The following is a 15,262-nucleotide window of genomic DNA, read 5'->3' as shown; positions in this document are numbered from 1 at the left end:
AGACACCGCCACTATCATTTTTTCCTCAAGTGCTTCCATTTCACTTCACAAGAAAGTTTGTCCCTTTTCAATGAAGCCCCACAAAAGAGCAAGAATGCAATAATGGATGAAAGGGAGAGTGGTGATTCTAAAAGCAAAGTATAGCAGAAAGGCGTCTTTCAACCACAAGACACACATGGGTTAGACCATCACTTCATTTAATAGCCGTTCAAACAAGAAATAACGTGCACAGGACATATGACAGTTCTGAAAGCACATTGTACCTCAGTTTACTAAGTCACCAAGTTTATTTACGTCAACATCTGCTGGAGTGAAATGTTCTTCTTGTTTCAAACCTTTTGCAAGTGCATAACTACATTTTCAACACATAACCTGAAAACTGTGAATATGCAATTTTGACTTCTGCTACTGCATGTATGATAAAGCCTCTGGGAGGAAATTACATTATATATATATATATATATATATATTCTTTTATTATCGGGGGTGGGGTGGGGTGTTGTTGAAGCCATCAACATATAAAGCAGTTAAGCACAACGCTGGTCATTGTCTTCAGTCTGACCAGCAACTTCAGAAATAAAAACGGAATGGAAAGAGGTGACTGGATTGCGTTGTACAGGTATAACTGTCTGCTTGTAGTGAATTATTAATTGCGGTGAAGCATTAGTCAGACAAAAGCAGTCTGGAATGTTTGATTCCACATGGACCACGTGGAAGCAAACGCAGCCAAAGCCCACAAGTTGCTTGTTTGGGACATGCAACTTGGACATCATACAGAAACAACAACCCTTGTAAAATCATCGACATGTCTGTCCTATTTTGAATTTCTTTGCAGATATCTTGATGGAAATCGGCAAAAAAAACTGATATAGTTTGCAACTGGTATGAAACTGAAAACAAGTGGTAAGCAACTCACTGCACTGCAGGTGGTCAGAAACTCTCTTAGCATGTCTGTTAAAAAATCTACATCATTTTATGTCAATCTTTTTCATTGACACAGCTTTTAAGGTATCCTAAAACTCTGATAAACGTACAGTACATACACAGCTAGTTGAGCAGTAATGGGTTATTATGTAAAAATATCAACAGCGATACAAATAGGTTGGAAAAAGTCCTCTTGCTGGTTCTCTGAAGCGTCAACATTTTCTCTCCTTCTCAGCACTATAACAAAATAAAAGCCTGAAAACACTGAAAGAACTAAGAACAGAGTGTGTCGAGTCCATACCCTGAAGAACTCCTTGGTAGAGCCTGCGTCCAGCGTTCCGTAGGCTATCTCTGTCTGTTTGGCCAAGTCCTCTGCACTCTCTATGGGGGACACCATCCTCTCCACCGTGAGGAAAGCAGCCAGGTTGGCTGTGTAGGAGGAGATGATGATGAGCGTGAAGAACCACCACACACCTCCGACAATACGTCCAGACAGAGACCTGCAGAGAAGACAGACGGAGGCAAGGGAGACAGAAAAGGGAGTGAGGAGGAGAGTAAAGGCAGACAATTGCAGATGAGAATTCAGCAGAAGGACGAGTGGAATATAATGATGAGTGTGAAGGTTAAAGGGATAGAAATGAAAGACAAAGAGGGAAAAGAACAACAGGGAAACATAATTAAGGTTTGCTCCTCAGAGATACGCAAAACAACACGCTGTAGTTACACAAAGCGTTTTTTCGACACCACTGTGTGCATGACTGTGAAAATGACAATGCTGCCGAAGTAATTGTCTTCCAACCCTTGAACCAATTCAGCTTGAACAAAAACAAAGGCTACATGAAACAGATTGTAATCTGGGCGCTCCTCCATCTCGCTCCTCCTCACTCCCTTCCCATTCTCATCTCTGGGTTCCATGTTTACTCTCTTTATCTTCCAAATGTGAGCACAAGCATCAAACTAAGTGGCAATTCATTTTGTTTGCATGAACTAGTTGTCACCTTGTAAAGGGGGAAGAGAGCAAGCAAGAGTGAGCACATTAGAGAGGAGAGGAAGACAGAAGAAAGAAATAAACCGTTCTCTTTTAAGTGCTGCATTCAATAACAGACCTTCAGACTGTAATGAGCACAAACAACAAAATATCCACACTTTAAGATGGCGAGAAAGAAATTGAAGAGGCTATTGGACAAGACGTGTGCTTTCAGGTTCACAATTTTCTTTTAAATTATAACATTTAACAGATCATTACATTCACAGAGATCAACTTCAAGCACCGAGCTTCCATTAATCGAAAAGTTCATGTGCTTATATCACAATAATTTCAAAGTTGTATTATGCTTGATTAAGAGGTATAGTAAATTAAGTGTATTAATCAGGGTTGATACATTTAATTATAACTGCATTAACTGGTTTTTGGCCATTAGAGGGCAGTAAAAACATCTGTGACTATAACAATAAACCATTGGCCCATTCCCTATCTACAACCGAAAATCCAACATTGAAGCCTCACAGACTTTGATGACGGCAGGTATGCAGTGTGAGCGTGTGAGGGCTTGAGATGGTAAAAATAAGGAATGGGACATGACTTCGCAATGACAAAATATACAAGTGCCAGTATGACTAAACCATCTGGTAAATGTTAGTCACTCTCTTTTAAGCTCTGTTTGTGTCACTATCATTTGGAGGAAAATGGAAAATATGTGTCTAAACAGGGGCTGGAAAGTGTAAGTCAAAGGTGATTTTTGGAGCTTTTTCTCTGAAAATAGCTGACTATATTTGACAGAATTGCTGCTATAAAGTATTGAGGACAACATAACCATAAAGCATTAACTACAAACTGTAAAAGTTCCCAGAATCTGGCACTGAGTTCAACTGCAGATTTAGGGGATATTTTCTTCAGGCTTGAAGGTATCAGCAACTTTTGAATACATGAAGTCATTTGACCAACTGACTGGTATAATAATAATCTTGATTATTATTTCACAGTATATGGATGATGTTTGTACACTCTGACACGCATTCATAAAATAAGACCCAACAATTTTTGCATAGGTTGTGTGGCGACATCACCACTTGGATGTCAGAGCAGGGATGTACAAGTTATTCTTAGGGTAAGCTGGTTATGAGAAGTGCCAAAGAAGGGAGAGGGTAAAGGAGAGAGCAGAGATGCAGGGAGGCCTGACTCGGCATAAATTGTCACCTTTTAGATCAACTCTGCATTCTACTGCAGTTCATAAGCCAGCACACACACACACACACACAAATATGAATTGATAACGCGTCCCGAGGCATTGATCTGTTGGCCTGAGCTAATGAAGATGGTTTGTTCTGTGATGGATTTTTCTGTGAAACAGTTGTTAGTTTTTGTTTTATACTCCCAAACAATGGTCAAACTTTTTTCCCCAATAGGTAATACTCTAATAAAGAAACTTTTGTTATTAGTCATTAGTTTTGTCATTAGTTTTCATTCTGATAAAACCTCAAACAACATTTGTTTGTCGTATTCATCAGTATGTGCGTCTATCGTACCAAAAAGGACAATAAGTGCTTAGCACTGCTAAAAACCTTGATTTGACAATGATATCATTTATAGTCCTGGTGCTCGGATCAACCAACACAACAATGTCAACTCGTGTATTTGAAAAGTCTTCTCAGTAGGTTCTACGGGGTCTCCTAAAGAAAACAACAGGGGTGTGTGATCTAATTGGTTAGCTGTCACTGTAGCTGTGACAGTTTTATTTTAAATTATCTGATGCAGCGACTGTGTGATTTAAGTGGGCATCCAAACACGAGAGTAAGGGGAATAAAAGCAAAACAAAGCTGAAGAACTTGACATAACAGCTTAATTTATTTTACCTAATTAATAACCGACTGCTAAACTTAAGGTGCCATAAGTAAATCAAAATATAAAATCTGATTTCTACATTTTGGTTTGATTTTTTTTGTTTTTTTTGCAACAACTTGAAGAGATTATAAAGTGATCAGTTGAGGACTTTCAAAAGAGGTGTACAAATCCAGACACTCTTTTGGATGAATTAAAAACCCTTTTTTTAGATCAGCTATTTCAAAATAAAATGTCTAAAAAACATTATTTTTAAAATCATTATTTTATATGCATATATCTTAATTATTTATTATGAATAATATGTATTTGGTGTTTAAATTCTTAATAAAAAGCAGGAGGTAACAAATAATGTTATTAAATGATTCCTACCATTTAAGATGTACATGGTACCAGACTTCTAGTGAGCCCACCTACTCACATCAAGAATGAACACACATTATTTTATAACGTTTGGACTGATGCCTGATCCACTGTGGTGGAAAAGTATCTACAGTTTAGAATATAAAATACTTTATTGTGTTTACTTTGCAAGCAAAGAGAAGAAATGTGCCTTTTGGTTGAAGTGTGCAAAGGCATACAATAACCTCATTTAACCTTCTGTTCAGCTATAAAAATGTACTCATTTCATTAAACTAATTTTGAGTTGGCAGAGTGAAGTCACATTTGGCTTCAGCTTTGCTGAGCTGCAAGTGATTTGTGCATGCATGTGTGTGTGTGTGTGTGTGTGTGTGTTTGTGAACATAATTACAAACAGCTAAATTAAACATTATAACTCATAACTACTGGTTAAACGTATACACAACATAGACATGTTAAACAGATTAAACCCTTAATTCTTGGAGGACTTGCACTCCTGCTGAAAGCTCGAAATAATAAGAATTCTTAAGTGCAAGTAAACACAGTCTGTAATGTGGTTTATCAAATGACAGAGTTGTCTTTTGTCTTTCATAATTTCTCTTTCATATCAGACAGAATAAATGCTTCATCATACCGGGTTGCTATGTTTATGAAATGTACTTTCATTTGTTGGATCCATACAACTACCAGCAGCAGGTGAATGCATACAGAACATTTTTCCAGGATATTACAAGATAAGAAGACACCTATACAGCTACCTAGGACAAAGTTTCCATAAAAAGTGTTAAGATACATCTAGAGATAAATGACTCTTCCATTTGTCGGGTTAAGTTCAAGAGAAGGTTGCAGAGCGACACTGATGCAAATGGAATAAATCAAAGAGTAAACACAGCAAGTCGAGTTAGCAGATTGCATCATTAGTGGAAGCCATATTGTTAGTGTCTGACAGAGTTTGTTATTTAAGACATGCAAGTAAAATGGTTTGTTTCTCAGGAGGCTTGAAAGCCAACAACAACGCAGAGATATAAATAGTCTTGCTGAGGAGGACATGATTAACAACATGCGTGTTTCAACATGTGTTGTCCTTGATTTGTCAACATGTCTCTGTGCGTTCTTGTGCATGTGGGTGTATGGATGAAAAGGTCGAGAGGGAGCACGGTTTGGCCTCGGAGGGAAGTTGAGAACATGTTATAGCCTATATGAAGGGGGGTCGATGGAGCATGCTGGAATCCGATGAGACCATGTTCGAGAGCTTGAATGTGTGCGTGTGTGTGACTTCATTTGTCCTTAAATATTCCATTTTTTTTGTTGCAAGTGTACTCTTGGTGTGTGTGCTTGAGCTTTGGGATTGACGTCCTTTTTGACACATCAGTGTGAATGTGCAAGTGTGTTACGCCTGAGTGTGTAGTTGTGTTGTGTGTTGGTATGCAACAGGCGAATCATTGTATAGCAGGTCATGTATCATCTATGATAGCCAACAGATTGCCTCCACAATCCTCTGTGTGAAAGATTAATGGCATGCTGTTCCTATTTCTCTCTCACACATACTGTCACAGGCACACACACACACACACACACACACACACACACACACACACACACACACACACACACACACACACACACACACACACACACACACACACACACACACACACACACACACACACACACACACACACACACACACACACACACACCAACGCCTACTGATACAGATTCATTTGATCCAGTGCATCAGAATTTTCTCATCTAATAGTAGAGACAGCAGTTTTAGGATGCGTGTGCATGTGTTTTATTTTCATTCTTAATGAGGACAGAAATGGTTTCTGTGAAGTAGATTGGAGCTGATATATCCAAACACAAATATCCAAACAACAGTAAAGTGAGCTGGATAGTCATTGTCCACAGCTGTTTCCACATATACACTCCTGAAAATATCTAGATAGTTTCAAGAGGACTGCTCCGTTTATTCTCCTGACCTGGCTGTTCACATGTGCACCTCACAGCGTGGTACTATCCCTGTCAGAAAGACGTGATTTAAAAAAACGATCCAGAAGTAGCAGACGAAGCAACAGAGTTCGCTTTATGATACTATAATGATAATATTTGCCTTTATATCAATGCTACGTGTAGTTTAACAGAATCACAATATCAAGAAAGGAACAACATATTGGTTCAAAAAACATAATGCAGCCGTTTAATTACGTTCACAGAGATTGTAGTGGTCGCGTTTACACATTCTATGCACCGTGCAGCAGTCACATTATATAAAAGTAAACACCCCCCTCCCACTGACTTGAGGTGGATAATAATATCCTCAGGATGATATCCTGCTGCGTTCTCACATTAGCTCACTTGCTGCGGAAAAAATACTAGGGGGCTGGCAGCTAGGTGGATGTTCGCGTTTCTGGATGTTTCTGCAAGTGTGAAAGCACTACATGAGAATTTTCAATTTGGAAATAAGCTGGAGTTGTTGTGTTCCCACAGTACATGTAGATAAGTGACAAGTGTTACTTTTTCTATCTTGTTCCCAGCATCATTACTAAATCTTGTCAAACTAACTCGGACACACCAGACATCAGGGTCGATGTGTGTTCCATTTGATGATGCAAATCATGAGCATGTTCAAAAATTTATTTACTAGTTTGCTAAGACATGCCGACATGGAGGAAATGTAATACTTTGGTGCTGTTTTCTGATTGGGGAGCAACAAGACATATTTTATCAAGAGATGCTGAATGACATGTTAGCCATGCAGTTAGGAGGGTCTGTGTTGGCAATGTGAAGCAGGAATGTTTAATTAGTACACAAAAACAAAAAAAATGGAAATAGAAATACAGACAAGCCCCTTGTTCATCGTTTTTCTTTCTCACGAGCCACTTTCACATGTGACTTTTTTCACAACTCATCCATTTGGATTTTATGAAGGATGCAAGTCATGTATAGTTATCTGCATGGTTGACCTGACTGACTGGCGGGCGGGATGTACTCAAAACCTGCCTCAGCTCAAGCTCTTAGCCTGACTAAAAGTTAGGTTGAGACAGAATTTCCAGCATGGAGACAGCCATCAACCGCCTGAAGTAACCAATGGCTGACTTCACTCAGGCTTCGTCCACTATTGTTTACAGTCTATGGTTAATACTGATTGACACTTTACATAGCAACCTTTGCCATCAATGTGTAAATGGGTGTGAATGGGAAAGTGTGACCTGCAGAGTACAAAGCGCTTTGAGTAGTCAGAAGACTAGAAAGGCGTGATACAAGCTCAGGTCCCTTTACCATTTAGGCAACTGTTGACAAATGCAACACATGGAAGAGGAATCGATGGCTGAAAGTGATTTATTGCTAACTGATAGCTACACCGGAAGCCGTTCGTTATTAATCCCATAGGCGTATAACCAATGGGTTCCCAGATTGTAGTTGAACAGTCACTATTACAGAGCACTGCTTCTCTTCCAGCTCCCAGGCACCCCGACCTTCCCTTACCCAAACCAACCGAGTATTTCCAATTGTGAGAGCTTGTCTCAACGGAGCATTTCACGCTGTGGGGTACATTTGTGAAAGGCTTGTCTGGAAAATTCAAAAATGTTGAAATGAGTGAAAGGGGTTCATGTGTGAAAGGGGCTTTACATGGACTACAGGTGTGAAATAAGGCGAACAGACTGATGGATTTAAACTCTTCAGAAGAGAAGAGCTGGACAAAGGGTGTGAAGCCAAAAAAGACACACACAAAAGAAAATCCCATTAATTGATTAAAGTTGAGGTGCAGCAGGGAGATAAGGAAAGATAATGAATTTAAATAATAACAGGGATCATGAAAGTGTAACATAAAAGATACGAGATAAGCAGAGGGAGATTAGATTATTTGCAAAATGTGAAAAAAAAAGTATTAACAAAGAATTGTGGTCTGATCAGTGACCTTGAGGGGAATAATAAGTCAGTAAGCATTAGCACTCAGCTGGAGTTAGTAAGTAAAACCATCAGCTAGATCTGCAGCTGACATTAACTATTCAACACACAAACAGCCTTTTAGTCAATACTTACACATGACCCTCACAAACAGGCACAAATGCACACACTCTTAGGGCCAGTGTGTGCCCTCACCCGGCAGCAGACACACAAGCACGCCCACACACATAAACAGCAGCAGAGAGCTGTAATTTCAGATGTTTATTGACAGAGACAGATCCAATCCCTCCGAGACGTTTACTGGTGATCAGTTTACCTTCTTCTTCTTCTCTCTTTCTCTCTCTCCCTCTCCTGCACTTGTTTGCTCTTTTTTCCTCAGTGTACACAAGCACTTTTCTGCCTTTTTCACTCATTAAGAATTCCAGTCCTGTCACCTGACCATCCATCACTATGTTGCCACCCTTCACGCGGTGACCAGCCCTCTCTTTCCGACATTACAAACCCCCCAAAGCCTGGGCTGAAAGATGACAAGTGTGTGGTGCAAATGCCATCTCAAGGTCATTCTGACGATGTGTGCGAGCGTTTGTGAAGGCGTCCGTGTCTGCTGCCAGCCATTACCTTCTGCTTGATCGGAAAGGTGAAGGAGCTAGTCAACGGCATGTGTGTAGGAGAAACACGTTTCTTGCACACCGCAAGGTTCTTTAATTCTAGCTTTTCTCTAGCTTTTTAAGCAGGCTGAACTGAAATTAAGTTAGTGAGAGAACAGTAGCAGATAAAGGCTGAACAGGAAGGAAAGGAAAACAAGATAATGGATAGATGGATGGATCAAGAAAAAGGAAAGAGAGAAAGTGGAAGTCTTCGGATTGTGTGTTGTTCAGAGTCTCCAGACTGCAGAGATGACTGCAGCAGGAAGAGAGGCACCCACACTGAATACCAATGGACCTACTATGGCAGCTCAATACACAATACACACTACCCATGCACAGTCACATACACACACACACACCGAGACGGCGCATAAAGTAAAAAAAAAAAAGAAGCTTTGTAAATCAATGACCAGTTGACCAAGCGATGCTTATTCAGGTTGTTAAGATGAGATAAAAACAGACATGTGTTTTTGAAGATAAAATACAAATACAGTTTAATGTTCCAGTAGTTACACTTCAAAATATATGTATGTATTCACTCTCTCTCTCTTTCTCACACGCACACACACACACACACACACACGCACGCAAACACACACATGCAAAATGACTGAAAGGCATTCAACTAGTCTGTAAGAATGTCTCTTCCTGCAGTGTGCCTCCTATTTATTCCCATCTCCTCTTTAAATGTCAGCCTCAATACTATGATCCCTGCTGACCATACAGAGACCTCGCAGGAAGGATAAAGAGAACAAGAATGGCCATTCTATGGTCGGGCAAGACATGAAAGATGGAAAAAAGTACAGATAATGTGAAGGAAAAGTATTTTTCCTCTTACAGAGTTAGAGGATGTAATATTGTCCATAAAAAAGTCAGTACTGAAAATGATTGTTTTTAAATATTTAACATTCTAAAAGCTTGCGCAAGCATTTTATTTAAGAAGCATTTGTTATTAAAATTCTCTCCAATATCATGATTATTAGTGAATCAAATGCTCTTACTCAAAAAATCCCAAATCTAGCATCTGAGGTTTTTATAAGAGTGTAAAAAAGTCTTTGCAGTCCTTTTCATTGGGAGTGAAAGAAATGATTGTATGGCTTACATGCCTGTCTTCTTTTATCCATCTCCCTTTGCACATGAACTCATTGCACATGACCAGAGTTCTCCAAATGCTAATGCTTGTGATCTAATAGTACAAGAATGTCAGAGAAAGGTATTTGATAATGATTTTATGCCGCCCTTTATCCAATTCTCTTGCGTGGACTTGACTTTAGTCAGTACAAGTTCAAGTACAAGTTGTGCTTGAGGGAAATGGCTTCTGCATTTTTTTTGGGGGGGGGGTTTGTGGTGGATCATTTTAGGAGTTATCTTGGGATTTTGTGTTATGACATCCTGACTTTCTTTCATCTTCGTCACATTTAACTTTAAAAACATCTTTACCTTTTGTAGTAAGGAACTCACTTCATCACATTAACTAAAGCTCTGCAAGCGCGGCCTTAGTGCAGATTACACCTGCCTCACATGACTGAATCAACACACCACACAGAAGAATGCAATGCTTTATAAGTGAGACCCGGGTGATCAAGTTAAACTCTGGCTGAGAAAAGACACTGAAAGCTCCCAAATCATCTACAGTATGTATAATCTAATGAATAATTTTCTGGTTGTGATATTTGATCTATAGCGGCTGTGGCTCAGTTGGTAGAATCGTCGCCTCTCAACCGGGAAGTCGAGGGTTTAATCCCCAGCTGGGCAACATGTCCGGTGTTTCCTTGGGCAAGATACTTAACCCCGAATTGCTCCTGCTGCTTCTGTGGCGGTGTATGAATGGGATTAGTTACTTCTCATGAATGATACAACATAGAGACTACTACCATCAGTGTGTGAATGGGTAGGTGTAAAAGCGCTTGGAAGACTAGAAAAGCGCTATATAAGCTCAAGTCCGTTTACCAAGTCCATATCTGTGCAGACTTTAGAAGGCAGGTAGCCTGCCGTAGCTATAACATACTGTTTTTCTGGTGTCACTTGTGAGAGGAGTTAGCATTATCTTTGCCATTTGTCTGCCTGCAAACGTGGACAAGGGAATGTGAGATAACAGGGAATGTACTGTTGGGACAGAGAGATGATACAACATGATAATATACATGTAATATCTCCTTTTCCTAAGGACATGATGTAGTGTTTCTGCAGAGTGGTGTCACAGTGGAGGCTCATCCATCACATGGTTTTATGGCAGAGAGCCTGGTCTGCAGGCTCATTTCATTTCTTCATTAATGAATCCAATGAACAAGTTCATTTGTCTTCTCATATATTTCCTAACTCTTGTATAATCACAAATTTCACAATAACTGAGATATTTTAGTATTTGATATGTGAATAAAGGGAACAGTAAAGGACGTTTAAACACGTCAGTCAAACCACATCGCCTTTAGCAGAAGAAGCCCACACAGAGAGATTAGGGAGTGAGTCACTCGAACAGCTACAGGTGAACACTGGGATGGGGGTGAGGTTGCTGTATAAGCATGATGATGATTGATGATGAACCTACAGGGCTAACAAGAGTAATGGGCCAGAACGAGTGCTTACTAGATTGTGTTGTAAACCATCTCCCTTTTAATGTACTTCATTTCCTTACATATACCCTTTCATATCATATTGTGTCATGTCGTTTTGTATCGTTTCGTATCACATTGTACAGTATATATGTGTATATATCACTCATATCATATCCCATCGAAGCACATCTTATCATATTGCAATGTATCATATCACATTCCATTGTATCACATCGCAACGTATCATATTGTATCGTTTTGCATCACATCATAATGTATCGTCCTTAAAGGCTTACTATGTGACTTTTAGGGCGCAGTCACACTGGCCATCCATACCATGCCCAAGCACGCTTCAACCCTAAAGTCCAGTTTGTTTGGCCAGTGTGACCGCTCCGTGCCGTGCTTAGACACGGTACACTTCCTTGGCTTTGGCACACTTCAGAGAGGTGTGCTTCGGCACGGTACACTTCATGAACGAGCACAAGCACGCGGGTAAACAACGCTGACAGCCTTCATTATGGAGAAATCCAAAGTTTCATGGCTGTATCTGACTAAAATGACACGATATAAGCCACAATGTAGCTGTCATGTTCTCTGCCGCGGAATCGGCCGCACGTCTGAGCACGCTTCATAATAACATAAAGCATGCATGCATTGTATTACGACGTTATGTATAGTTATCTGCATGGTTGACCTGACTGACTGGCGGGCGGGATGTACTCAAAACCTGCCTCAGCTCAAGCTCTTAGCCTGACTAAAAGTTAGGTTGAGGCAGAATTTCCAGCATGGAGACCGCCATCAACCGCCTGAAGTAACCAATGGCTGACTTCAGGCGTGCCGGCCAGCGTGGGAATGACGCAGCGGGGGGCCAATCATGCTTGAGTACGGCATGGTACAGATGGCCAGTGTGACCGTGCCCTTAAAGCAGTTTTTCAGACTAAAACAAATGCTCCCTTCAGACACACTTCCTTTATTTACCCGCTCCCCCTCCCCCATGTCTCTACTCTTCCCCCGCCCCACCAGTCCTGTTTGACTGGCAACTTTCTGTGAGTTATTGTAAGGTACGGTACAGACATGTTATGATACAATGACATATGAAACATTTCATTGTCCGGTAATGGTATTATGGGGACATGTTTCTAATATGAAGGTGTGTTTTTCCTTCCAAGAAGAAGGAGGAGGATAAGGACTGACTCAGCACCAATCAACTTTTGCTCATTAGTTGGTTACGTCAACTTAAAAGTACTTCTATGTCAGTATTGTGTTCACTTCATGTTTGTACTTAACTTTCCTCCAAGACCCAGGAATCAGTTATTGCAGGTTCAATTACACTCTAAACTCAGTGGTGGTTACAGAGAGAGGCAGAGAAAGCAGTGGATGAGTGAAAAAGAACAACTGAAAAAAAGATTCCTTGATCAAGCTCAGGGATGATTTGCATCTCAAAGTTGATTCCATTATATGTTTGTCATTTTAGGACAAATCAAATGTTTCTTTCCATTTGGAAAATCCGTTGGTTCTCCTTCAGTTGTACTTTTGCGACATTAATATGCCCCTAATTAAAATTCAAGGAGGTCGTCAAGCAAATTTTGACAAGCAAAGGTTTGAGACAACAAACTCTGAAAATGAACATTTTCTTGTTTGAAGTAAAAGCAAAACAAAATGATTTAATGTTGGAAAAATCAATTAAAAGGTCCAGTTTGAGTTAATTCATTATATTCAAAATACATCGAGGTAAACAGTCTCAACAACACATATTAAAACTTTAACAGCTTTAACACAAGTGCCTGTCTTTCTCACCCTCTAATATTCCACTCACACATTTTCTCTTGTTAAGTGAAAGAAATTAGCTTCAGCTGGCCCTGTCAAGATTTTTATGACAGGCAACCCCAGAGTCAGTAAAAGGCTTTAATATTGTCACAAAACCAAAGCAACTTTAAGGGACCATCGTTGGCATGTTGTACATCAGTAAATGATTATGTCAGGATTCTGGTGGATTGATCATATTTGTCTCTTTGTTTATTTTCTTTTGGGTTGGATAAGAGTTGGAATTATATCTCAAAAGTGCTTTGTCTGGTAGTGATGTTTGACATTACCGCATTTAATGATGATTGCTATGGATATTGAAACATACGAGGCATTCTGGTTTTGAACTGCCTGTGGGACAAATAAACTCATAATAGTCTGTCCATTCTAGATTGAAATCTCTTTTTTTTTTTTACTGTCTTCTTTTCTAATTTAAAAGCACACTATGTCTTTCTTTTCCCTGACTCACTTTGTCTCTCCTGCTGTGTTTCTGACTTCCCATGTTTGCTGACTCCTCCCGTGTGTTTATGCATTATCACACTCGCCAGTGTGAAGAGATTTAATTGGCTGAGTCACGGCATGTGTGAGGACTTTGGACGAATGCATTGGTTTGTGACCTTCCTGGCTGAAGAAATATCTACCATATACAGTATGAGAGAAAAGCTGTGCCATTCAATTCTTACATTTAGGTGAGACTAGAATGACACCTGGGTCCGTAATTTGGACTGTAGTCCGCCATTTGGTGATGGCTGCTCTAGACACAGCGTCCCTGGGTGAGCGGGACTTCTCTATCCCCCACATGGTAGTAAAAAAACATGAATCATGCTTGAGCGTCTGACCAAAACATAATCAAGCTGAAGGAAGTACCAACCCATCCATGTGAGCTGAGAACAGCAAAGCCAGAGAGAGTTTGACTACACTCTCTTTTTAGGAAGTCATTATTCCACTAATATTTACATGAGGTATATTTGATATATATAATATATATTAATATTCAGAATGTTGCATATCATACTTTTAAAAGTCATAGCGAGTACAGCGCATCAATTGAAAATGAAAAGGAAAAGAAAAGACACAAAATGATAGCCCTAGACCTGAAGTAATCCTGGCCTATAGAGCAACTGTGCTGTACTAAAGGTGACAGAGTGATGACAAAACTGGCTTTATGTTAAGTATCACATCATCACTTTGATAGCTGAAGCTTATGCCCACACATCCAGTGGGCGGTAAGTGACTAACAAGTTTAGGTGTGTGCTGGTTTGTTGCATGTGAATGTAAGCGATCTCATTGTGTCTAAACATTTGAGTGCACACTGAGTGTGTGTGTGTTTGTTTAAATATGTGTGTGTGTGTGTGTGTGTGTGTGTGTGTGTGTGTGTGTGTGTGTGTGTGTGTGTGTGTGGGTGTGTGTGCAGCTGGTTTGAGTGCTTTCCATTATGTGTTTTGGGGTTAGAATTGGACTGTCAGTCACAGTAAAGAGGGGAGGAGTGGGAGACGACAGGTGTCCAGGAGCGGGGGAGAGAGGAAAGAGAGAGCATGAAAGAGATGGATGAAAGTTTTCAAAGAGAAGGGCAGAGGAGCAAAAAAGAGGGAGGCAGAAAGTAAAGTTTGGCCAGCAGATGCAGATTTTTTCTTCTTTATCCTAAAAGTGTCTCAAAGATTAAAATGAATGAAATAGGAAAAATGATATGTACCTATATTAGTGGTATCTTGATTTAGAGCCTGGACTTGAATTAAAATTGATAATGAGAAGGGACCTCTGAGGGTGGAAACACTTAACCAACCTTCATTGAAATAGCTATCTCTGAACAATTATTATTCTGAACAATTGTAGCATGAAATGGTTGAGTTTGCTACAAAGGCAGTAGAATATTCCTCTATTGTCTCCATGAATGCATAAGAGAGCAGTAAAGAGTTACATATGGTCTGGATAAGAACAAAAAGATACAGACATGTATGAATGTATTTGAGGTTGTAATTGGGCTGGCAGTACCTCAGTCGGCAGGGACTTGAGTTGGGAACCGGAGCTCAGTAGTGCTCGCTGTGGTCAGCCCTCTCACTCTGATATCTCTCAATAATGCATGCCCATATGATCCTGTTTGTGAATGTGTGTGTATTTCAGCCTATGTGTGTGAATGTCACAATAACAGAGTGTAAAACTGAATTTCCCCTTGTGGGACTAATAAAGTATATCACCTTGTTTAAGAAGTTTCTATAATGAGG

At 39.9% G+C, this 15,262-nt stretch overlaps 1 protein-coding gene across 6 annotated transcripts in view; it reads right to left on the bottom strand.

The window, feature by feature from the left end:
• Positions 1-15,262, bottom strand: part of gria4a (glutamate receptor, ionotropic, AMPA 4a) — a 111,255-nt gene that overhangs the window by 20,855 nt on the left and 75,138 nt on the right. For all 6 annotated transcript variants that reach the window (XM_065960775.1, XM_065960774.1, XM_065960777.1 and 3 more), the window contains exon 14: positions 1,226-1,424. In XM_065960775.1, the coding sequence (XP_065816847.1) occupies positions 1,226-1,424 (199 nt within the window). The remainder of the gene's footprint in view (positions 1-1,225; positions 1,425-15,262) is intronic.

This window comes from Labrus bergylta, chromosome 11 (genome assembly GCF_963930695.1).
Source record: "Labrus bergylta chromosome 11, fLabBer1.1, whole genome shotgun sequence".
Taxonomy (NCBI): Eukaryota; Metazoa; Chordata; class Actinopteri; order Labriformes; family Labridae; genus Labrus; species Labrus bergylta.
Note: the sequence above shows the minus strand (reverse complement) of the source record. Positions and strands in the feature narration are given on the sequence as shown.